The 25,626-nt window shown below is 40.9% G+C and overlaps 1 protein-coding gene across 4 annotated transcripts in view; it reads right to left on the bottom strand.

The window, feature by feature from the left end:
* The window catches only part of ATF6 (activating transcription factor 6), a 202,722-nt gene that overhangs the window by 51,420 nt on the left and 125,676 nt on the right, over positions 1–25,626 (bottom strand). For all 4 annotated transcript variants that reach the window (XM_045456584.1, XM_045456585.1, XM_045456587.1 and 1 more), the window contains exon 15: positions 1,350–1,434. In XM_045456584.1, coding sequence (XP_045312540.1) covers positions 1,350–1,434 — 85 coding nt within the window. The remainder of the gene's footprint in view (positions 1–1,349; positions 1,435–25,626) is intronic.

Genomic DNA, 25,626 nt, shown 5'->3' with positions numbered 1-25,626 from the left:
GAAGAGAGGTTCTCGGCGTTACGGTTTGTTTGTTTTTTAAAAATTTGTTCTAATGTCTTTGTAAGACTAAGAAAATGTCATAATGCTTTTAGACATTAGCAAAGCAAAGTTTTTCTTTTATATCTATCAAGCTGCCTCCTGAGCATTTCTAATAAGCGGTCGGGAACTGGCTCATTGAAATTCTATAGTCCTCTACGGTCTTAAAATGTACAATGAATATCTAACACTTTTTCTCCAAGACTAAATCTTACTGGAATTTATCTAGAATCCCAGTGATTTTTGTTTTGTTTCGTTTTGTTTTTTAATAATTGTATGTGGTTGTTGAACTGTGACCATCAGTCAGAATGTGAACTAGCTCAACTACAGGTAGTTCCAGGAGCTTTTCATTTTTGGCTTACCCATAAACTGTGAGGTTCCTACTCCTAGACAGAAAAAGTACGGGTAGTTCCATTACGTCGGAGAAATGGACTTGAGAAGGATGGCCAGTGCCCCCGGTTTCATTAGAGCCCTAATATGATGTGTCAGAGAAAGCAATTAGTCAACGATATCCACTGTGCTCATTTACAACACACAGCTGGCATTGGGAGTAAGCTCTTTCTCTTTTCCATGAAGAACCCAGCTGGAAATAATCTCTCCTTTACTAAATTTCTTTAGTACTTCGTATATCCCTTATGGGACTTTCTCTTTGGACCACAGTGATTTCTGGGCTCTTTTCTTTTCTTTTTTCTTTTTTCTAGATTATGAGCAAGATGCCTTAACATCTTTAGATGATACCAAGGTGTTACAACATTTGTGTTTTCGGTAATACCCAGCACTAGTAGGAAAACAAAATGCAATCGTGGCACTATCGAAATCAAATTCATCAGTATTATGGACTAAACATAAATAGGCTTCTGATGTTTGGTCTGGGAATCATGTCACCATCTATATAATACAAGACACTGCTCGGAGTTCCTAAAACCCAACTTGCAAGTTCACTCTCAGAAGCCGGCAGAGGCCTCTTATACTATGTGTATCACTAGAAAGGTCACAGAAAAGAAGTCTGTAGAGCAGTCAAGATGCTAACTTTTCCAATTTTGTAAGTAAGAGAATGAATTTTTTCTCTTAAAACTACAGTAATTTTAAAAGTAACTTTAAATGAAATCTTTTACTTTTTAAAAGAGTTATTTTTAGAAAGAGTATAGGAATTTAAAACTAGTATTTTGTAAAAACAGTGGAAAATGGTTCAAAATTAATGCAGGGGTATATATCTGACCAACCAAACATTTTAAATGTCTTTTAGTTAATCCAGAGAATATTGGTTAAGTAAAGCAATCTCATGTTGTTATTAAACCAAAACTTCAACTTACCATTTATGTTTATTGCTGGTAATACAATTGACATCTTTGGTCTTGTGGTCTTGTTATGGGTGGTAGCTGGTAACAGCAGGTGATCCTAAGAATAACAAAAAACAATCTGTTGTAACAACTGGCTTAGTCCTATAACAGGCCAAAATCAGAGTTTCTAACATGCCAACGTTTCATTGGGATCATAAAAAATGACCTTTTTTAACTTGGCAGAGAGGTCATTAACTACAAATCATCTTATGACTCATTTATTCACGATGCAACAGACATTTACGGAGTGTCTATCATTACCAGGTGCTATGTAGTAGTCTTGGAATACTCACACATTCTAATAACATACATGCTGTGCTATACCACACAGAGTATTGGTCAAGGAGTCAGAATGGAGGGAGTTTTTTTAATTTTTCATTTTATTTCAGAGAGAAAGAGAGAGAGAGAGAGAGAGACAGCTTGAGCAGGGGAGATGGGGAAAGGGAGAGGGAGGGAGAAGGAGAGGGAGAGGGAGAGGGGGAGGGAGGGAGGGAGGGAGGGGGAGGGAGAGGGAGAGAGAGAGAGAGGGAGAGGGAGAGAGAGAGAGAGAGAGAGAGAGAGAGAGAGAGAGAGAGAGAGAATCCTTGCTAAGTGTGGAGCCTGACGCAGGGCTCAATCCCATGGCCCTGGGATCATAACATGAGCCGAAATCAAGAGTCGGACACTCAACCAACTGAGCCACCCAGGCGCCCAGAACAGAAGGATTTTAATTCTAGTAAAACGAGGGAGCTAGACGAGGTAGTATCACAAGATCCTGAAATTAATCTACTCAATAGAATCATCTTCCCTTTTTTTTTTTTTTTTTTAAAGAAGAGGGACATTTCCACCCCCCCCCCCACCCCCCCACCCCCGCCCCAGAAGTCCCAATCCAAAACTACCAACACATAAGATAGAGATTCTGATTGATGTTAAGGCTAGAGCCCGGAGCCTTGCCTGCTTAGCCTCCCCTTTTCCCTTTGAAACAACCAAGTATTAGACTTCTTCGGGTAAGCAACAGGTACGTACCAAAGAAGATGTATAGTTCTTGCCCTTAAAAAGTATTCAGTCCAGTGGAAGAGTAAAAGAAAATTATAAATGCATATCTAGCACAATTTTAAAGTTCCAAATATTATACTGCCAACTTCTGATCATCTATAAGTGACCCGTGGCATCTGAAGTTTCTGGTTTCCAAGCACACAAATACTCAAAGTACGAATACGCCAAGAGGAGTCTGGCTTCAAACAAGAGGGAGTGTGTGTGTTTTGAAAGAGGTATGCACCTCCGCAGGTATCCTGAAGTAGACTATCAATGACGGAGGACTCTAATATTAACTATTGTTTGAACATCGATAACTCCTTTTTCCTAGCAAAAACAGGAATTGTCACAGCAAAAGGAAAAAAGAGAAAAGACAACAAGGTACATTAATGTTCCCACTTAAGGGAGCACAGAGCCGACCCTGCTATTAAACCCTCATTTCCTTCTCCTGCCCCTCTGCCCCCTTGCTTCATCACTCGTTCGGGTGATGTAAGACTACAAGCAGGACTGAACAGAGCGGAGGGTGACAAAAATGCGGTGCGACTTGGTTCAAGGGTCAGTGTGATTATGAAATGAAATGATCAGCAAAGCTAAGGGGAAAAAAAAAAATCTAGAACGCAAAAATCAAATTGAAATGAACGTACATGAACAGAGCTGTCCAGAACACGTTTCCAGTAACTGCTTGTACTTTGTTGAACTCAAGGCAACATTTCTGTGAGAACAGTTTTTTGTTTTGTTTTGTTTTTTTTAAAGCAGGGTAAAGATGAGTGAAGCTGTTCCGTTGGATTCCAACACGGCAGAGGCAGCACGGGGGTTTTTTCTTTTTTTTTTTTAAGTGCATTGTTAGACACAAAGATCACACATTTCTGGGTAAGATAACATAATATAGCCAAGAAAAAAAAACTTTGCTGATCTTCATGCCATGGAAATTATACATACGATAATTCCTATAATTAAAACACTGCTTCAGGGCCCCCAAAATCGAATGAGAAAACAAACCAACAAACTCGCAAGCCCCAAATTAAAGCGACTATAAAAATAAACACGCTCAGATTCCACTGGCCATGGGTTAAGGTCAGGCTCAGACTTAAATCTGAGTTTCCGGCTCAAATCTAGACGCCATACTAAACATTGTTTTTAAACGTGATCTTCTGAACATAATGTCTCCTGCTTTCTTTCTTCATTAAATTTCAAAGTAGTTACTTCTGCAGGAGGAGGCCAAAAAACACATTATTATTTATGAAAAAGAAGAATCACATCTTGAATGCATTACAGTTCACCAGCCTTACCTCTAATTATTAAAGTTTGCAAATGGGGGAGGGCATCTATCAAGTTAAAGTTTTTGTGTCCCACAGGGAATCAAAGCTGGTATAGTAAAAATCCCAACAGTGCTTATATTAAAAAATAATGTAGACACACACACGTCTGGGAGAGTGTTGTTATTTCATTTCACATTTACTTTCTCTTCCTCAAATTAAATGCCCTTGACACAACAGTGATTTTGAATCACTTTTTTCTCCCCAGCTGTGTTCATCCCACTCTTTTTTAATTAGCATATCATTAATTTTATCAATGACATTTTCAGGAACAAAAGAGCTTTATTTTGGCACTGTTACTAATTTTAGGATATCTTCAACCACACTCCTGAAAAGCTTCTACAAGGACTGAGCTACCACGGGGTATCTTTGGGGAGGAAACTTTGTGGACAGATATTATCATCAACACATTGTTATTTTTATTCCCAGAAGAAGTCAGAGAAACACTGGTGGGAAAACACCAAAACATTTCACTGTGAGAATAAAGCATCAGTTTTCCGATGTTACGCAATATCGTGCATGAGAAAATATGCTATTTTCATGACAATTCTCCCGGTTCCCTTTTCCAAGCACTTTGTTAGAAGAAAACCAAAATATTAGTGCATAACGCAGCATCCAAAGTTATGTTTCTTCTCTTTTTAAGAGGGCTAAAGCATTGGAGACTAACTTACCAAAAGAACAGAAACACATTTGCTCTGCTGAAGGTTACAATGGTAATTCACAATAAAATTAAGGTCGTAGTACTAAGTGTTCTCAAACGTTGATTCTACATGTCCGTGCAGAGTCAAATTGACCTCAATTTAAACTGACAGCCGAGATTAAATGACCCTACTCCTTTCTAAAACAAACTGGCTAATGCCCATGGTACAACTGAACATTAATAACTAGCTGTGTTTTTTTTTCCACAACTACTTTTGCTAATTGTATTTGTTAGTGCAGGGGCGCCTGGGTGGCTCAGTCGGTAAGCGTCCGACTTCGGCTCGAGTCAGGATCTCGCGGTTCGTGAGTTCGAGCCCCGCATTGGGCTCTGTGCTGACAGCTCAGAGCCTGGAGCCTGCTTTGAGTTCTGTGTCTCCCTCTCTCTCTGCTCCTCCCCCACTCACACTCTGTCTCTCTCTCAAAAATAAATGAACATTACAATTTTTTTAAATTGTATTTGTTAGTGTAATTGTGTAATTTAAAAAAATACGGAAATTGATTTTTAAAAATGTGTGAAAAGGAGAACAAGATTTAATAAAAGTAAACAGTTTAAAAAATCCACTCACTGTAAGACAACCATAAAAGACTGGGAAAAAAAACCATACGAGTCTGCATTCAGATTGCTTCAAAAGTACCTTTAAGTTCTTATTCTAATTTAAAGGAATTGTAACTGACCCTGGAAATTATGGTTGATGCACTGTGAGTGCAGTTCATACAAGAAAAGTGATATGGGGCTCTCGTGGATCAGAAAAGAAAAGGTGTTGGCCCTACATCAGAACTTGGCAAACAAGTCCACATTTATATAATTAAACGAAACCAATGTAAAATATACATTTGAACAATCTCCTGCTTTAACCAATTTTGTTAGCTCGTAGATCATCCACTAGTCTCTGTTGTATGAGGTAAGACAGCTTCTCTTGTATTAGGAAACTCTGACCTAAGGTTGGAGCCCCTTCTCCTTGATAGAAAGGAAATGTATTTAATATCCAACGATGTTTCCTGGGGATGAGAGAAACCGTCAGCAAGAGGCTGCACCATGACACCGACCATCTTTTCCTTGGATCAACATGGGCCTCAATTAGTCAAATTTTGCATGTCAGGCTCATGCTAACAACAACGGCCCCTTAACATTTTATGTTTGGTCTGTGTCCACTGGATTCCAGAGATGGGCTTGGTTTTCCAATATAAACAGTTAAAACCAGATCAAAACTAACAACAGCATCCATCCTCGTTTCAAAAATAGCTTCGTATTAAATTTTTTCTAATCTATGTTCCTCCCCTGGGGAGCTTTTGTTTTCCACTATCACTCTCCCTGGCTCACCTCACCAAGTCTCCTTCAAGTTACCAAAGAGACAAGCATATCAAAGCTTGGAAACAGGAGGGCAGAAGCAGGCCTTTCAAAGCAATTTACCCAAGTCAAACATTCTGAATGTATGTTGTTTTCTAAGAGCCGTATTGATTGTTGACTGGAAATCAGATGTGTCTATATATTAAAACAATTAAAAAGCAAAGGTAAGAAATCTGAAATCATTAAAATATACAGACACATGGGGCGCCTGGGTGGCTCAGTCGGTTAAGCATCTGAGTTCAGCTCAGGTCATGATCTTGCGGTTCATGGGTTCGAGCCCGGCATCAGGCTCTGTGCTGACGGCTCAGAGCCTGGAGCCTGCTTCGGATTCTGTGTCTCCCTCTCTCTTTGACCCTCCCCCATTCATGCTCTGTCTGTCTCAAAAATAAATAAACATTTAAAAAAATATATACAGACACATACAGTGACATGTCCTGGGGAAAAAAAAAAAAAAGTAACAACAACAGCAACAACCAAAAAAAACAGAGGTAGTAAAACTAAGTAGAATGTAATCATTTTAAAAGTCTATTAAAATGTCTAGGATGTAGGGCTTCCCATTATCGTAAAAACAAGCAAAGTACATTACTCACCCCCAAACTAGAAATGGTTAATATAAATAGCTAATATGAAGGCAATATTTGTGCCACTAATGTATGCAATACAATTACAGACCAATAAAAGGAAATGTTAAGCTTGTTATCAGCACCATTCGTATGCATGTCGGCCAGAGGAAGGATAAATCAAAACTATGAGTGCACAACAGATGGTCAAGAGTGAGCCAAGGTTTACACTTGACAAGAGGAAAACTTTGACACTACGTTCAAATCTGATAGATGCTGCCAAGGTCACCAAAGGAAAAATCAGCTTGACATCCTAATAGATACAAACTCATTTTAAGATGTGGTTCTCATATCAAACTCTGCAGGAGCCCCTGAACCTGCTGAACGCACTGAGACCTCCCCTTCTACTCACACAAAAAAGTGTAAGGTTGTACCATACAACAAAACCGTCTTTTTTGTGGGTGGGCCGAGCATCAGTAATTTCATAAAGTCAACCTAATAGTCGCTGTATATGCCTCTTTTTTTAAAAAAAAATAATTTTTTAATTAAACTTTAGACCTAACGTGGGGCTCGAACTCATGACCCCAAGATCAAGAGTTGCATGCTCTACCGACTGAACCAGTCACGTGCCCCGATATGCCTCTTTTTTAAAAGTAGAGTTAATTTGGGGGAACCTGGATGGCTCAGTCGGTTGAATGTCCAACTCTTGGCTCCTGATTTTGGCTCAAGTCATGATCTCAAAATTCTCGAGTTCTGAGCCCCGAGTCAGGCACCGCCCAAGCTCTGCTTGGGATTCTCTCTCTCTTCCTCTCTCTCTGCCCTTCCCTGGCTCAAGTGCTCTCTCAATGTCTCTCAAAATATACAAACACTTAAAAAAATAAAAGTAGAGTTAATTTAGTTTCTTGGTCAAAATGCTTTCTTGTAAATACTTACCCAAGGATAAAAGAATGTTTCCAAATCATTCTTCTGTTAATAAGAGTTTGCAGGGAAAGTGTTTCTAAATCAGGTCAGGGTTGTTTTCCCTAGAGAAAGCTCTTAGACAAAATGCTGGTTATATGCTCTGAACAGGAATCAGGCCAGCAAGTCTTTGACCCTGTATTTCATATTACTCCATTTCATAACTCAAGCTAATCAAGTTCAAAACTTTGTCAGCCTTAATACAGAGCTTTTTCAAAAGCTGGACAGTGTGTGATTGAGGGAAATGAATTAGGACCCCTCAAACTTGTCATTAATCATCATTTGTTGAGTGCCAACAGTGTGGCCATCCAAAAAACTGTCTTAAGGAGAAAGGTCAAACACTAAATGCATGGAGAGTTTAACCATTAGGAGTTTGTCGGATGTAATGTTTACAAGATGTTTCATTTCAGAAAATCCACTTTACTCAGGACTGCTGGTAGGAAGTGAACTTGTAAAAGATTAAATCGCCTCCTACAGATACACCACCAAAGCAGCCAGACCGAGGGGGGGGGGGGGGGGGGGGGGGGGAGGCTACAGTGAACTGAGCCAATGAGTTCTCTGAGAAGAGACATTACGAGGAAACACCTCAAAGAAAAAGTTCAACTCCAATATCTAACAAAATTATTTTACTTTGCATTGTACAAAATGGGGGGAATGTCGGGTTGAGACAAGAATATTTTTTTACTTTTCCCTCCTCCCCCCAAAAATAATTTTTTAAAGTTCTAGGCAGGAACTACAAGAATGGTGTAAAATTGTGTAACAGTGGTCTCAAATGTTGCGTGCGCGTGTGTGTGTGTGCGCGCGTGTGTGTGTGCGTGTGTGTGTGTGGACTATCCCAGCAGCAAGGGAAGGGAGACACCATTCTAGCTGAATAGGATCTTCCTATCAATGATGCCACAACTTTCTAGAGGGAAGGAGGAGAGGGGCGTCCTGCTTTCCTTTATGTTTCTAAAGTTCTCTCTCCCACATGATTCTGTGTCTGGCTAGTCCTCCAGTCTCCACTAAAGACCTTGGTCTTCCTTCCAAAGGAACTTCGATCTGGGTTTCACACAAAGAAATAGGAAGGACGATGAAATCTTCCTAAAGTACCTTTTAGGAAAACATTGGTCTGGACAAGGCAAACAACCAAGTCGGGGCGGGGGGGGGGGGGGGGCGGCGAGAAGCCCTGTAAGGTTTCTTTTAAAGCTCTTAAAGATTTAACTACAATCTGCAATCATCTGATTTTTCTACTTCCGTGGACAAATTTTCTCTTGAGATCCTGGGTTATTAACTGAACGACTGGCCCACAGGGGAAGCTGAGTTTCCAGCTGCAGCCTTGCTAAGGAAGGTGGGGGTGCTATTACACACACTTGTTCCACAGGAGTTCAGATGAGTTCTCCCTTCGTCTCACCAAGGGTGTACTTTCCAGAACCTAGCACATTTCTCTGCGTTCTCATCACAAACAGAACATCAAGTTCTCAGTTTCCATTCCGTTCTTAATATTTATTTTTGAGAGAAAGAGAGACCGAGAGTGCGTGGGGGAGGGGCAGAGACAAAGGGAGACCCAGAATCCAAAGCAGATTCCAGGCTCTGAGCTGTCAGCACAGAGCCCGAGGTGGGGCTCAAACCCATGGACACCGAGATCATGACCTGAGCCGAAGTCAGACGCTTAACCGACTGAGCGACCCAGGCACCCCTCCCCCCCCATTCAGTTTTTAAAGTGAATTTCTGACATATAATGCATTTGTGGAAAAGGAATGAAAATTGTTTTCAGTGTCTGGTCCAGTATTGTTTAAGAAAGGATTTCAGCTAACATTTCAGGTAGGGATGGCTCCAAAGGCAAACTAAGGTATTCCAGTATTAATGTTAAGTTCTGTAATGATTAGGTACCCTTCAGAAAGCATTTAATCTTCTGGCCACAGGAAGCCAAGATCAGAAGTGAACATACTGACAGTAGCGGGTCCTTCTGAAGCAGAAGTTCTTAACAAAGGATACATATCACAATCATACAGGACTTCATCATGTAGGCACCAGGGTCCCCACCCCCTGAAGGAAGTCTGAGGTGGGCCAAAATTGTGCAGGTGTCCCTGGCAATTCTGATGCAGACAGCTGGATGACACTGCTTTCACAAGCACTGGCCAGCATGGTGTCGACAGAGATCAGGAGCACGGACTCTGGAGCAAGACCGCCTGGGTCTGAATCCTGCCTCTGCCACTCCCGTGTCCAGCTGGGGGACCTACAGCAAATTCCTTGATCTCTCCGTGCCACAGTTTTCTCATCAGAAAAACAAGGACAACAGCAATACATACTGCACAGGTTGTTTATAAAGATTAAACAAGATAATACTTTAAAGCACTAGGGAGGGGTGCTTGGGTGGCCCAGTCGGTTAAGTGTCCGACTTCGGCTCAGGGCATGATCTCGCTGCTCCTAAGTTCGAGCCCCCGCGTCAGGCTCTGTGCTGACAGAGCTTCACCCCCATCTCTCTCTGCCACTCCCCTGCTCCTAGTCTCTCTCTCAAATATAAAATAAAATAACAAAAAAAGTGAAAGCACTTGGAATAGTAACTGGCAAGTGAAAAGCACTATTGTAAGTATTCAATAATTTTTTAAATGTTTATTTATCTTGAGAGAGAGAGAGAGAGAGAGAGAGAACAGGGGAGGGGCAGAGAGAGAGAAGGAGAGAGAGAGAGAATCCCAAGCAGGCTTCACGCTGCCAGCACAGAGCCCAATGCAGGGCTCGAACTCACAAACCATGAGATCCTGACCTGAGCCGAAATCAAGAGTTGGACACTTAACTGACTGAGCCACCCAGGCAATATGTAAGTATCTGATAATTTTTTTAAAACGGACCAAAAAATTTGAGGTCAGAGCAGTCCTTGATGACATGTACTGGGTAGGATGACCACGGACACGGATGTAGACACTGTTGTCCGGATTTCTTCCATCCGACCTCATGGCTGAGAGCCACTGTCCCACCGCTCAATAAAAGAAACTGACAGTGACGGGCACTCACTACTGATCCAAACTCTGAGCCTAGAAATGGAAGCTCTTTATACTTCAGTCCCTCCGATCTGGCCTCTTTTCCACCGTGATCTCCACTATTCCTTTTCACAAACGTTACCGCCAACTGTCAGAGATATTCTCTATAAATTCGACCAAGAAAAGAAGATTCCCTCACATTTAAGTTTCTTTAATTTAAAAGGTAACGGGGGCCGGGGGGGGGGGGGGCGACACCTGGGTGGCTCAGTCAGTTGAGTATCTGACTCTTGATTCCAGCTTAGCTCATGACCTCACAGTTGTGGGATCGAGCCCTGAGTCAGGCTTTGCTGAGCGTGGAGTCTGCTTGGGATTCTCTCTCTCTCTCTCTCTCTCTCTCTCAGTAAATAATCTTTAAAAAAAAAAAAAAGATGACGGGAAAAATAACGGAAGCCCAGATATTCAAAGCTTCTACTCGATTTTTTTTAAGTGCTGCTGGACTGCATGTGTGGTAGGGGTGAGGTTACAGATGGAGAGGAGAGCTGAAAAAAGTTAAGTTGGTTTTAAAAAGGTATGAGTTATTAGCAGGGAAGAAGTGCCTGGAAGTTGGAAGAGTGGAAAAGAGATGGAAAGAGAGGGCTAGCCTGGGTTGCTGCCTTTGGGTGACAGGGGAGAGAAGGGGCAGTGACTCTATGGTGTGTGTTTGAGGGGTGGGGAGGGAGGGGCAAGGGGACACTGCTGCTGTTTTATTTAATAATTCTCTTTACGGTATCTTCAAGAGATGTCATTAAAGGCCTTATGTTACTTATCACGTTTATGAGGTTTGGGAATTGGATTTCTTTTAGATTTGTCGCTGCATCAAAATCAGTCTTAAAAAGGGGCAAGCAAAAAAAAAAAGTCCAGTGTTATTTAAATTACACATGGTCTCTTCCTCTGTGGAGACCTCCCAATGGACTTCTGGCAGAGAAGCACCTTGAAAAATAGAATTAAACCCTAGTCCCAAAGCCAAAACCAACCCCAGCAAAACAAAACAAAAATCCAACCAAAAAGAGCTCTCACAGGCCTAGTTTGGGAAGGATTTGGGCAGCCCCTGTCTGTGCGACACATGCCTTTCTTTGCTTCTCTCCATCACATGCCATGTCTCCGGCCCCTCCCAATCCCCGGCCTGGCCCAGCCACTCGGGCCCTTTGGGTCTGTTGTGGCCCAAAACCACTTTCTCCCGCCTCAACTCAGTTTGCTCTTCTGACTGTAATTTTCTCTGCCCCACTTCCTCCCCGGCCCCCCCCCCCCCACAACCCCAGGTCACGGCTCTTCCTAATACCCACCCAGGACAAGCTGAGCCCAATCTCACTCCCAGAAATGTGCTCCTACCAGGAGGTGTGGTAGTATCGCCTCCACTTGCTTCCTTGGTTTGACCAGGCTGCCATCCTAAATCCCAACGTGGGTTACAGGGGCCCCGAGAAGATGTGGGGAGAGAGGAGGACATTTAAGGGCCTGTATGCTATAAGGCATAAGGCAGGAGAGATCAAAGCCAAGTTTCTAGTTTGATACTCTTGATATTTATTACCAGTAAAACAAGCCATGGAGTACATTCCTAAGGTTACTAAACCACTTTCATTTTGGTTATGTGACTTTCAAATTAGTTTCCCTAAACCTTTAAGATTTTGTACTTACTTTTTACAGTACTGGCTGTTGGTTTTGGCTACCCAGCATTTGAATATCTTGTCTGTTGGTGGGGTTTTGTGAGGGAAAAACCGCAGAAGCCTGAAGGGGAGACATAATTTCTCTCCCAGCTCTCTGGCCACTAGGACACAGACGTGTGACCTAAGCTCGGCCAATCAGATTTTGCCCTTAAAATTAAAAGTCTTGGGCATTATTAGCAAATAAGGACTGAGACTTAGAGTCCTCGCGATGGGAGCATGCCATTGGTGGCAGTGCTGGTGGCCGTGGGGGTGGCCAGTGACGAGCTGTTCTAACCCAAGCTTCTTGAGTTTGGCTGTGTCCTTAGCTGCGTTCGGTTCCCACCCCTGTTCTGGGCTGAGCTCTCCAGCATTCGCATGGCGTCTGTGAACAAACAGCCTTCCATTAAATTCCTTTTCTGTAATGTAAGCAATTTCTGCTTTCACTTAAGTTACAGTAAATTTCTGTTGCTTACAACCAAGAACAATCACCGGCACAGGGCTGGGATTCCATTTCTGACATATTTGAGACGGCCGGTTAGTATCTGACCTGGCATTTCCCCCCAAACGTTAATTTTAATTAGATTAATCATGGTATCATATTAGGTAAACAGATGGAGTCATACATCAGACTCCCATTTGATCCCTAAAGTAATGCAGAGTGGCTCTGTCACCATCATTCTCACTGAAACTGCCCTTATAAATATTACATTCTAATGGTCAAACCCTTTGCTTTTGCCAGTCCTCCCCCTACTTGCTCCCTGCAGCATCTGACGCTTTCAACTTCTCCTCCAACTCTCAGCCTTCATTGTGCTCATTTTCCTTCGTGTCCCCACCCCCCCTTTCTGCTGCCTTCTCTTCCAGCCCCACCACACATTAAATATTGGGGTTTCTCAGAGGCAAACCTTTTTTCTTTTCTTGGCATTTTCTTCTAGTCCCGTAACTTGAAATGTATGTTTGGCTTAAATCTCTTGAACTTAAGAAGCCCATATTTACAAATGCTTACCAAACACTTCCACTGGTATATTCTATAGGTCCTTAAACTACAATTTATCTTCCTCCTGGGTTTCCTATTTTAATTAATGTCATCAATTTCTATTTAGTTGTCCAAATAGAAACCCAGAATGATCATGGACTCCTCCACTGTTCTTACCGTCCACACGAAATATGCCCCTTTTCTTAGTCCCAAGAGTGAATCCCACATTTAGCTCCTCCCATCTACCTGTATTCACTCCTTGGTAATGTCATTTACTCTCAGGGACTTAAATATTATCTACATGCTGATGACTCCCAAATTTGTATTCCTAGCCCATCTCACTCCCTTGGCTTTGACTCCTATATCCAACTGCCTACTCAAAACACTCACTTGGACCTTGGACCTTTCCAAGGTAAGATATCCAGAACTGGGCTCCCGATATGCCTCTCAAACGTGCTCTCCCACAGCATTTCCCATCTCTGTGGCAAAGCCGTTCTTCTCCAATGCTCAGGCCAAAGGTCCTGTAGATCTTCTCGTACTCCATATCCAATCTATCAGTGAAGCCTGTCGATTCTGCTTTCCAAATACATCCAGGATCGAACCGTCAGTCCAAGCCATTATTGTCTACTGTCTGTATAATTACAAAAGCCTCCCAGATGATCTGTCTGCTTTCGCTCTTTCCTCCAAGTCTATTCTCATTACAGCGACCTCAGTGATCCTGTTGAAGTGTACATCAAAATGTTCTGATGACTTCTAATCTCCAAGTGAAATTAAAATAACCTCGATGGCCTTTAAGGCTGTATATGTTTGACCCAGCTACTTAATTCTCTGACATCATCTTCTATGGTTCTTTCCGCTGCTTACTCTGTTCCTGCTCACATATACCAAGCATGTTGTTGCTGTGACCCCAGAACGTCCTTTCCTAAAATATGTGCATGGCATGCACCTTCCCCTCCTTCAAATCTTCACTCAAATGTCACCTTCTCAGCGAGGCCTTTCTTGGCTGCCCTAGTTAAACTGCACAGACACATGCCCACCAAACACACTCATGTCCTTTCCTTTCTTTGCTTTACTTTTCTCCCTAACACTTACTGTTTGTCTTTATCCTTTAGAAGTAAGCTTTCCAATAGCTGGTATTTTCATCTGGTTTGTTCACTGCCAAATCACCAGGATCTATGACAGTCTTTTAAATAGCAGGTATCCAAAATGGTTTATAGGATAAATAAATTAGCTACAGGGCTGATAATACAATAGATTTTTAACTAGTTTTTTGTTTTTTAATGTTCATTTATTTTGAGCGGGAGAGTGTGCAAGTGAGCAGGGAAGGGGCAGAGAGAGAGGGAGAGAGAATCCCAACCGGGCTCCGCGCTGTCAGCACAGAGCCCAACTTGGGCCTCGATCTCACAAACCATGAGAACATGACCTGAGAGGAGATCAAGAGTTGGATGCTTCTGACTGAGCCCCCCAGGTGCCCCATTTTTAACTAGCTCTTTGCCTCAGGGAAGCAAGGACCCATGAGACTCTTTCAGCAACTCTGCAAGGTAAAGCTATTTCCACAGTAATACCAAGGCATTATTCGCCTCTTATATTCTTGAAATTTCCACACAGTGAAAGAGCAAGGTGAGACTGCCGGGCCTTTGCATGAATCGAGGTAGTGGCACCAAACTATACCAACAGCACTGTATGCTTCACTGCCCCATGCCCATAGTAAAAATGAATCCACACAAAAATTTAAAAAGCCAATTTCAGGGGCGCCTGGGTGGCGCAGTCGGTTAAGTGTCCGACTTCAGCCAGGTCACGATCTTGCGGTCCGTGAGTTCGAGCCCCGCGTCGGGCTCTGGGCTGATGGCTCAGAGCCTGGAGCCTGTTTCCGATTCTGTGTCTCCCTCTCTCTCTGCCCCTCCCCCGTTCATGCTCTGTCTCTCTCTGTCCCAAAAATAAAAAATAAATAAAATAAAATAAAATAAAATAAACGCTAAAAAGCCAATTTCAATTAACAGTATCCTTGCTGGGGAGCGTGGGTGGCTCAGTCGGTTAAGCATCCAAGTCTTGGCTTCAGCTCAGGTCGTGATCTCACAGGTTCATGAGTTTGAGCCCCACTCATGGGCTGACGGCACGGAGGCTGCTTGGGATTCTCTCTCTCCCCTTCTTGTGTTGTCTCTATCGCTCTCAAAACAAATAAACTTAAAAAAAAGTGCAATACAGATCAATGAATTTTAGTGTTACAGAATATAAAGGTTCCACTGACATGGTGTCAGATTCCATATTGCAATTCATCTTTCAAGAAATGATCACCTGTTGAATTCTGATAGAGTATCAAAAAATAATAATCCCCCACAATGATCTGAAAACAGTATTAAAATACTCCTCCCTTTTCCAACTATGCATCTGTACAAGAGCAGGAGTTTCTTCTTATATTTCAACCCAAACAACATCCTGCAACAGATGGAATGCAGAAATACATATGAAAATCCTGCTAGTTTCTATGAAATCAGATAGTAAAAATCTGCAAAACTATAAAAAATGCCACTCTTCTCACTAAAAATAAATTTCTTATTATTTTCGTATGAGTCACTAAATTAAATATTTTTAACATTTATTTTTAACTTCTAATGGCTAATGATTCTGAGCATCTTTTTATGTGCTATTGGCTTTTCACATATCTTCTTTGGAGAAAAATCTATTCAAATCCCTTGCCTATTTAAAAATTGGGTTATTTGTCTTTTTATTGTTGAGTTGTAAGATTGCTTTAAAAAAATTTTTTTTAATGTTTATTCATTATTGAGAGAGAGAGAGAGAGAGAGAGAGAGAGAGAGAAACAGTATGAGCAGGGGAGGGGCAGAGAGAGAGGGAGACACAGAATCCAAAGCAGGTTCCAGGCTCTGAGCTGTCAGCATAGAGCTCGACGTGGGGCTTGAACCCACGAACCATGAGATCATGACCTGAGCCGAAGTCGGACGCTTAACCGACTGAGCCACCCAGGTGCCCCAAGATTACTTTTTATATTCTGGATACAAGTCCCTTATTAGATACATGATCTGCAAATAGTTTCTCCTGTTATGGAGGGTTCTCTTTTCTCTTTCTTAATGGTGTCCTTTGAAGAACCGAAGTTTTTACTTTTGAAAAAGTTCAATTTATCTATTTTTAAAATTTTCTTACTTGTGTTTTTGGTATTATATCTAATGCACATGTAGTTTTATAAACTTTTCCAGAGTGGCTATATTATCTTATATTCCCATCATCAATGGATGAATGATCTGGTTTCTTTACATCCTTACCAGCATTTGGTTTTGTTACTGTTTTTTATTTTCAGTCCATTATTTTGGCACAAAATATCAACTCCATTCATAATTTGGATTCCTGCTCAACTCACTTCTCCTTCCATTTCCATTCTCTATCATGTACGCCTAGGGAAAATTAATTGCCCTAATTTATGTTCCCACAATCCCTTATACCTCTCACAGTGGAATCACCTAACATATGATAGTTTGTGCTCACATGTCTGTTTCTACTGGGTAGAAAAGGTAACATCCATAATGGTGGGATCCTCCTGAAAGTACGTAAGGCATTCTATTCAAATATGTATACGTAGTTTCCCAAAAAAGGATAAAGAATCATTGCTTTTGAGGGAGAAATGTTTCAATTTCCAGCAAATAACACCTTGTTCACAAAGACTAAAAGTACTCAATAAACATTTTAGCATAAATGGCTCTTTTAGCGAAAAGTTGCCTCACTCAAAATTGTTTCATATCTTACAGATATGACTTCCACACTATAACAACTACTTTATTTACATTAAAGCAAAATGATTAACTTATGGACAAAATGTGTTTGAATGGTTATTTACAGTGAAACAGTGAAAAATCTTCAGCCAGGCATTTATAAGGAACAGTTTATTTTCCCAATTAATGACCATTTCATTTCAGATTGTTGTCTTCTAACATCCCAGACATGAGTTAACAGAAATGACTAACAGCTCTGGTCGATTTGTGGTTACTCTATCATCATGATTATTACTCATATCCTTAGAAAATCTTTTTTTAACCTATTTTATAGCCTTGCCCACAATTAAATGCACTCTTTTCCTAATACATCTCAAATTTCACCAAACAAATATTATCACATACCACACGTATGTATAGATATGTATACATAACACATGTATTCCGTAGTATAGTGAAATATCCTAGGAGTAAAAGGAATTTAGGGCTAACGACTACAAAGATGACTTCTAGGCGAGAAGGAGTTTGAAATTTTTGTATCCACAGCACTAGAATACTAACAGAAGCTCATCAAGACTTTTAAAAAGTTGGGGCCACTGGGTGGCTCAGTTGGTTAGGCGTCCGACTTCAGCTCGGGTTGTAATCTCGAGGTTTGTGGGTTCCAGCCCCACATCGGGTGCTGTGCTGACAGCTTGGAGCCTGGAGCCTGCTTTGGATTCTGTGTTTCCCCCTCTCACGGCCCCTCCCCTGCCTGTGCTCTGTCTCTCAATAATAAATAAACGTTAAAAAATTTTTTTTTAATTAAAAAAATAACTTTAAAAAGGTGAGTAAGTGAATGGGTGAATCTCTTCTTATTGTTAAAGGGAGTCAAGTCAATAGAACATGAAGGACACTCATTTCAAGAGACTTCTATGCCTAGAGATGTTATAATGTCTAGACTAATTCATTTTTTTACAAACTTCCTTAGCTATAGAGATGTAACAAAAGACACACACACACACACACCAAAACACAAACGAAGCATAACACACATGCATAAAATAGGATAAAAAAAAAAGAAAGTTCAGAGCACCCAACTGGAAAATATGCTCATCAGAAACAGTAACATGAAAAGAAAGAAAGAAACAGTAATATGAGAAGCACAACGGGAGGAAATCGCACTAGTTGGAAATCATTTACTCTCCTCAGCAGAGTTCAGCTGTTAAACAGATGCCCCTGTGAAAGGAGAGCCATCATTTTAAGATACTGCCCACCACTGACCTGTGGAAACGCTCAGAATTATGTCACAAGAACCTAAGCTGCTCTTTCAAAAAACTGCTAGAACTGATCAACGAATTCAGGAAAGCCGCAGAATACGAAACCAATGTGCAGAAATCTGTCGCATTTCTACACGTTAATAATGAAGCGGCAGAGAGAGAAATTCAGAAAACAGTCCTATTTACAATTACACCAAAAATAATAAGATCCCTAGGAATAAACCCAACCAGAGTGCTGAAAGACCTGTACTCTGCAAACTACAAAACACTGACGAAAGAAACTGAAGAAGACACAAACAAATGGAAAGACATTCCATGCTCATGGTTCGGAAACATGAATATTGCTAAAAGGTCTATACTACCCAGAGCAATCTACATATTCAATGCAATCCCTGCCAAAATACCACCAGCATTCTTCACAGAGAACAATTCTTTTTTTTTTTTTTTTTTTTTTTTTGAAAGATAAAGAGAGAGCACGAGCAGGAGGGGGGCAGAAAGAAAGAAAGAGAGAGAGAGAGACAGACAGACAGACAGACAGACAGAATCTGGAGCAGGCTCCAGGCTCTGAGCTGTCAGCACAGAGCCTGACACATGGCTCGAACCCATGAACCGTGAGATCATGACCTGAGCCAAAGTCGGATGCTCAACCGACTGAGCCACCCAGGTGCCCAGAGAACAAACAATTCTAAAGTTTGTATGGAACCACAAAAGACCCTGAGTAGCCAAAACAACCCTGAAAAAGAAAAGCAAAGCTGGAGGCATCACAACTTCAGACTTCAAGTTATATTTCAAAGCTGTAGTTATCAGAACAGTATGGCACCGGCACAAAAATAGACACATAGATCAATGAACAGAAAAGAAAGCCCACAAATGAATCCACAATTATATGGCCAATTAATCTTCGACAAAGCAGGAAAGAATATCCAATGGGAAAGAGTCTTGTCAACAAACAGTGTTGGAAGAATAGGACAGCAACGTGCGAGAACGAAACTGGGCCACTGCCTTATACCACACACAAAAAACCAATTCAAAATGGATTAAAGATCTAACTGTGAGAACTGAAACCATAAAAATCCTAGAACAGAACACAGGCGGTAACTTCTTTAACATCAGCTGAAGCAACTTCTTTCTAGATATGTCTCCTGAGTCAAGGGAAACAAAAGCAAAAATAAACCATTGCGACTATATCAAAATAAAATGCTTCTGTCCCCAGCAGAGGGACAATCAACAAAACTAAAAGGCAACGTACAGACTGGGAGAAGATACCTGAAAATGACATATCCTATAAAGGGTTAGTGTCCAAAATATATAAAGAACTTCTAAAACTCAACACCCCAAAAATGTTAATAATCCAATTAAAAAATAAGCAGAAGATGTGAACAGAGAGTTTTCCAGAGAAGACATCCAGATGGCCGACAGACACACGAAAAGATGTTCAACATCACTCATCGTCAGGGAAATGCAAATCAAAACTACAGTGAGGTCTCACACCTGTCAGAGTGGCTAAAATCAACAACACAGGAAACAACAGGTGTCGGTGTGGATGTGGCCAACGCTGGTGCACTGTTGGTGGGAATGCAAACGGGTGCAGTCACTCTGGAAAACAGTATGGAGGTTCCTTAAAAACTTAAAAATAGAACCACCCTATTATCCAGCAATTGCATTACTGGGTATTTATTTACCCAAAGAATACAAGAACACTAATTCAAAGGGATACACACACCCTTACATTTATAGCAGCGTTATCTACAATGGCCAAACTATGGCAGCAGCCCAAGTGTCCATCGACTAATGAATGGAAAAAGATTGGGGTGTGTGTGTGTGTGTGTGTGTGTGTGTGTGTGTGTGTATGAGAACATTATTCAGCCATAAAAAGGAATGAAATCTTGCAATTTGCAACAACACGGATGGGGCTAGAAAGTACAATGCTAAGCAAAATCAGCCAGAGAAAGACAAATGCTGTATGATTTCACTTCATATGTGGAATTTAAGCAACAAAACAAATAAACAAAGGGGAAAAAATCTTTAAGAGGGAGAAATCAAGAAAGACTCTGATAGAGAACACACTGACGGTTACCAGAGGAGAGGTGGGTGGGGGGATTAAGTAGGTGATGGGGATTAAGGAGTGCACTTGAGAGGAGCGCTGGGCGCTGTATAGAGGTGCTGAATCACTCTGCTGTACACCTGAAACTATTCTAACATAGATGTTAATTATTCTGTACCGGAATTAAAATAAAAACTTAAAAAAAAGAGAAAGAATCTAAGCTGGAGATTACTCTCCAGTGTGAGACCTACACAGCGCGGGCATTAGTAATTAATGCTGAAACTGGAGGGAATAAGAGGTGGTCAGCCCTGCCCTGGAGTGCAGGGCACACAAAAGTGCTCCCATAAACAAAGGCTCTGAAAAGACGGGCGGCCTGAGGCAAGAGTAAGGTAACAGCCCTTATTCTAGAGGGGAGATTTTGGGGGAGGGGGATTTTTTTCTTCCCCTCAGTTTTAGATCTTCACTCTTACGAGGATTTCCTTTTATTAGGAAACGTGGCCACGGCTATCGTCTTTACACCTAGCAAAACACTGTGCACTCGGGACTCCACAGAAGATCATGGAAAATCCACCAACCAACACAGAGCTCAAAAGACACGTAGGATGACAGCCTAAATAAAACGGCGGACTGGAGTATTACGCTAATTCACGAAGAGGAGCGATAAACTAAAAAGGGAAATAAATGCCTACTAATTAGGAAAACAAATAGGTTACTGTTAAAAAAACAAAACAAACAAAAAAAAACAACCCCATCAAGGAAAAGGTCTAGGAAGTGAATGCTGGACCGGATAACGAAAGGAGGTGAGGAGAGCCAACTAACTAACCTCAACCCTTTCTTTGCTTCCACATTCTTAGACTGATTAAGATAGCAAACCTCAGCTTTCTACAAGGTTAGAAAAATTTCCCTGAAGTCTTTCTATTTCCCAACTCTTGCTGTGTCTGTGATACTCAAAAAGCATACAAATACAGAATATGTATATAACTAGGAGGTGATGGTCCATAAGCTGAAAATTTGGGCCCAACTTCCTTTCTCCAACCTTATCCTGCACAATACTCCCTGAATTCTAATAAACTCAGATTACTCCCTTTCTTTCCCACCACACTCTTTCAGGGATCCTTAACTTTACAGTGCGGTTCCCTGCGTCTGGAATGCCCTGGGTCTGTATTATTCTGTGCCGAGAATACCTATTCACCTGATATAACTCAGCGTACAATTTCATCTTTGAAGGCTTTATGATCATCTCCATCCCAACCCTAAAATCTCCGGTTTGGCCAAGTCTTACATAGGGGATTTTCCTGAAGGTCTGCCGTTACCTTCAAAAAGTCAACCAAAATATGACAGATTATATTAAGCAAAAGCACAGAGTCATGGGGCAATAACAGCCCCTACGGACTGGGGAGTCTATGCCCTCATCTGAAAAGAATTAAGGCCCAACTGGGATCTAGACCTGGCTCCGTCAACAACAATTTTATTCCAACATCCCAGCAATCACCAGTCAAAGTAAGTGTTTCCAAAATCACCAAGAAAAAAAGACCTTGAGACCTTCAAAGTGGAAAATACAATTCACTCATGAAAGGCGGTTTATCACATTGCTAAGAGTACTGGAATCCACCCACTAGCTGCGGGGGTTTCTGGGATGTCCCTAAATAAAAGGAAATCAATATCCATGAATGACTTCACAAACATACTTCTCTCTCAGGTCATATCTGTCTAGAATACAGAATTTCTGCTCTCTCCCTGTGTGTGCCTGGTCTTTGGGTGTGATCAGGAATGAGATGCCCCCTTTAACATCACTCTGCATCACGTAAGATCAGGATGCTAAGGATACGGAGGAAAAAGATGGTCATCACAGTTAATCTTTTTAGCCTCTAAGTTACATGAATAACAGGTAATTATGCGAAAGTAAGCACTAGGGATGATTGTACATGAAGTTGAAGTAATTTCACATTAAATACAGAGAATTATGGATGGAACCCTCAAATGCATTTGCAATTCTAGGAGAATCACATACTGAAATGTTAAAGTCAAACAGATACAGGCAGCCTTACGTATTAGTAATTATTCTTATACGTTTTAAGTCACGAATCATGGAAACTGTCCTATAAATCTCTGAATCTATTATTTCCGCAGCTCCCAGGATACATCTTTTCCTAAAGAGAATTGAGAATCGTTAAATGGCTTTCTTTGTCCACAGAGAGGAAATAAATGTATGACTCTACTACAGGCAAAAAAAATCAAAGAATGGTCGAAGTATGATCTGACAACTCTCAGAAAATAAAACTTTTACAGAAAATAATGATCTCACCAATATAAAATAGTAGGTTAAAACCAAACTTCAGGTGAGTATATAACTTAGCTGTTTAAAATGATCCGAAAGCAAGTTCAAATACAGAAACAAAAAAGAGCTGTTGTCTGCTACCCAGAACTATGAATATAAGCCCAATTTATGGCTCACCTAAAACATACTTAAATATACTGGAAGGGAAAGGCTCAGGCTGAGGAATATGTCTTAGTCATTCAAGACTAACTGGCTTTAAAAATTACACAAGTACATACACGTAATTCATATACATGATAAGCAGGAACACCTGTTTTATAATAGTTAAGGGTAATGTTTGTTTAATTAATACAGGACAGAATAGGGGCGCCTGGCTGGCTCAGTTGGTGGAGCATGTGACTCTTGATCTTGGGGTTGTGAGTTCCAGCCCCACAATGGGCACAGAGTTTACTTAATTTAAATAACATAGGGGTGCCTGAGTGGCTCAGTCGGTTGAACGTCCGACTTCGGCTCAGGTCATGATCTGGCAGTTCGTGAGTTCGAGCCCCGTGTCGGGCTCTGTGCTGACCCCTCAGAGCCTAGAGCCTGCTTCGGATTCTGGGTCTCCCTCTCTCTCTACCTGTCCCCTGCACGTGCTCTGTCTCTCCCTCTCAAAAATAAATAAATAAATGTTAAAAAAAAATAATAAAAAATATATATAAATAGGTCAGAATAATGTATGAGTAGCCAACATAATGGTTTACTATAATTTTATACTCAACATCATTCCAGTGTTACTAAGATTGCCCAGCAAAAGTATTCATAAACATAAGTTAGTAAATACATTAATACTACTTGTGATCCCAAGAACACATACAGAAATAGTTTCATATACACTTGAAATCAATCCTGAGATCAATAAATCCTCAGGATATGTTCATCACGGGGTCAGTACAACTTTGTTAAAATAATACTGCCTCTTGAAATTACTGAGAAGAGATCAAGATCGTACCTAAGAAAATAAACCAGCCATTAATCTCACAGTGTAGCTAAAAATTTCAGAATTGACTTCAGAGTAAATTTAGTTAGTTTAGAAATTAGTGAAGTTTCGAAGAGAGCAAATAATTAAAAGAATAACCATATTCTGGCATTAAATCATTAAAAGGATCATCAATCTCTCATATAAACATGTTTCACTTAAGAGATCAACACAGCACTACTGTGAATAATATTAAAAATCTCAAATTTATTTTCTAGGCAGAACTTTTAAATGAAATCTTTTTGAGTAAGTTCAAATGATTTCTGAGGTAGGAATAGAAGGGTAAAAATGAATGAGTAATATTTCTTTCTGACGAGGACAACTCCCATGTCCTGTGCTTTTAGCAAAGGTTTCGTTTTTTAATTTTCAATTTTCAATTTTCAAATTTTCAAATTTTCTTAGGGAGCTCTAGAGCGTTTTGCACAACATTTTTACAGAATGAGTATGTCTCGGGTAACGCATAGGGTTCTGTCTCAGTGTAAGGGCTGCAAAACAAAAAATTAGCACACGCTATAGAATTAAGGAGATATTCTTTTAATAAGCTACAATTATTTGCTTGCTTTAATGAAGCTATACTGAGTTGATCTGTTGCCAGTACTCTTCATCTTCTTTCTAAAAGTTTACACAGAAATTGCATTCATCAGAATTCTTTTATTCTTCCTACGATACTAAATTGTGTTATCTTTAGACTTCTTATAATAAAATGCAATCATGTGGAGTTTAAATGCAGAAGAATTCTATTCGACTTACTGGCTTCTTATTGAAAATGTTAACCCTTGGCTCAGGAGGTTCATAAAAATGGCTTCCTAAGAGGTCTTTTTTCATGCCATCTGTTAATTACAAGGAGAGCGGAATCTTACTCCTCCAACAACAGCAACCATAGAGTCAAGTTTCTTCAGTTCTGGATGGTGTCTAACAGAAGCAGTGGAACAAGCTGTGAAATACACGGGTCGTGTTGTCAGTAATTTTGTGCTGGTCCCATAGCAAAAATGTAGGAGGGAAAAGCAGAAAAACGTATTTGCCAATATTAAAGAAGCAGCAGAAGGTTGTGTGGTGCAGACTTCACCACGCTTCTATACTGTGTGAAATTCATGACAATTTTTCCGCCAAGTATTTTAAGTCTTTATATTTAGTAGCAAATAAAACTTAAAACCTGAAAGAATTCCTTCTTAGCTATTTGACAAACTATGCTAACACTCAAGCATTAACGAAACTGTTTTAACTTTTTGAGTACGGAAACCTGGAAGGGTAAATAAAGCATTGTGGGCATGACCAGAGAACAATTTTCAGGATTCTTTACTCTTTGATACACTAGACTTATTTCTCTGTAACTCGTGGCTAGAAAAGTAATAAGAGAATTACTGGTGTTGCTAATGGGGTGAGAGAGTCGTGTTCGGGGGGCGGTGGGGGGGGGGGGGCTCGGGGCAGATGTTTAACAACTCGCAGCTGTCGCACGGCGAACAGGCCTAATGACATTACCAGGAAGAGAAAAAGAGCGCTGCCAGGACTACTTTAAAGAATTTATATTATTGTGACATGAAAAAAGCTTAATTAGAAGCCAAAAACTGGCCTTTGTTTAATTCTGAATCAGATCCCTCGGGGTCCCACACCATTGTCGCACGTGTCTGGGTACACATCCACATACGTGTTCGGCTGTAGCAAAGTTTTTCACTTATTTACTAGAAGTCTTAGGAGAAAGGGGAGAAACAATTTTTTGTCGTTTGATCTCGCTTTGGCTGGGTTCAACTTAACTCAAAATACTTTATAAACTTACTATAGGCAAAACCCCGTAAGGGATAATAGAGTGAATAAAATAACTCCTCACTATTCTCAAGGGACTTATGTGGAGAGGCTATGTATGTACATAAAGATAATACAAGGAAACAATATTATGGGTACGCTGCGGAATTATGGGGATTTGGGTGTTCAAACGCTGTTCCTTGTGGTAGAGCCTGTAGGTATCTGTGGCCACCAAAGGTCCGCTATTCTTTCATCCACACAAAAACAGGTGTCTAAATTTTTGTAAGATGCCAAACTTAGGATCTATTTGGTTTCTAATTTAGCTGCCCTGAATTAGCCATTCAGATTACCCCCCGAAAGTCTGGGTAAGAGACACCGTATTTAGAAAAGGATGCTTACAGGGCATTCTAGCCATCCACTCCTGTAGGAATTCTAAGTTCCAAGATCAAGCAAAGTGTAGCCTCTCTCTGAATGGCTTTTACTGAATTGCACATTATGAACCGGATGGAAAACCAATAAAAATTTCACTGAAGGGGCGCCTGGGTGGCTCAGTTAGCGTCCCAACTTCGGCTCAGGTCGTGAGCTCACAGTTCGTGAGTTGGAGCCCCACACTGGGTTCTGTGCTGACAGCTCAGAGCCTGGAGCCTGCTTCCAATTCTGCGTCTCCCTCTCTCTCTGCTCCTCCCCCG

Source organism: Leopardus geoffroyi, chromosome C3, assembly GCF_018350155.1.
Source record: "Leopardus geoffroyi isolate Oge1 chromosome C3, O.geoffroyi_Oge1_pat1.0, whole genome shotgun sequence".
NCBI lineage: Eukaryota > Metazoa > Chordata > Mammalia > Carnivora > Felidae > Leopardus > Leopardus geoffroyi.
Note: the sequence above shows the minus strand (reverse complement) of the source record. Positions and strands in the feature narration are given on the sequence as shown.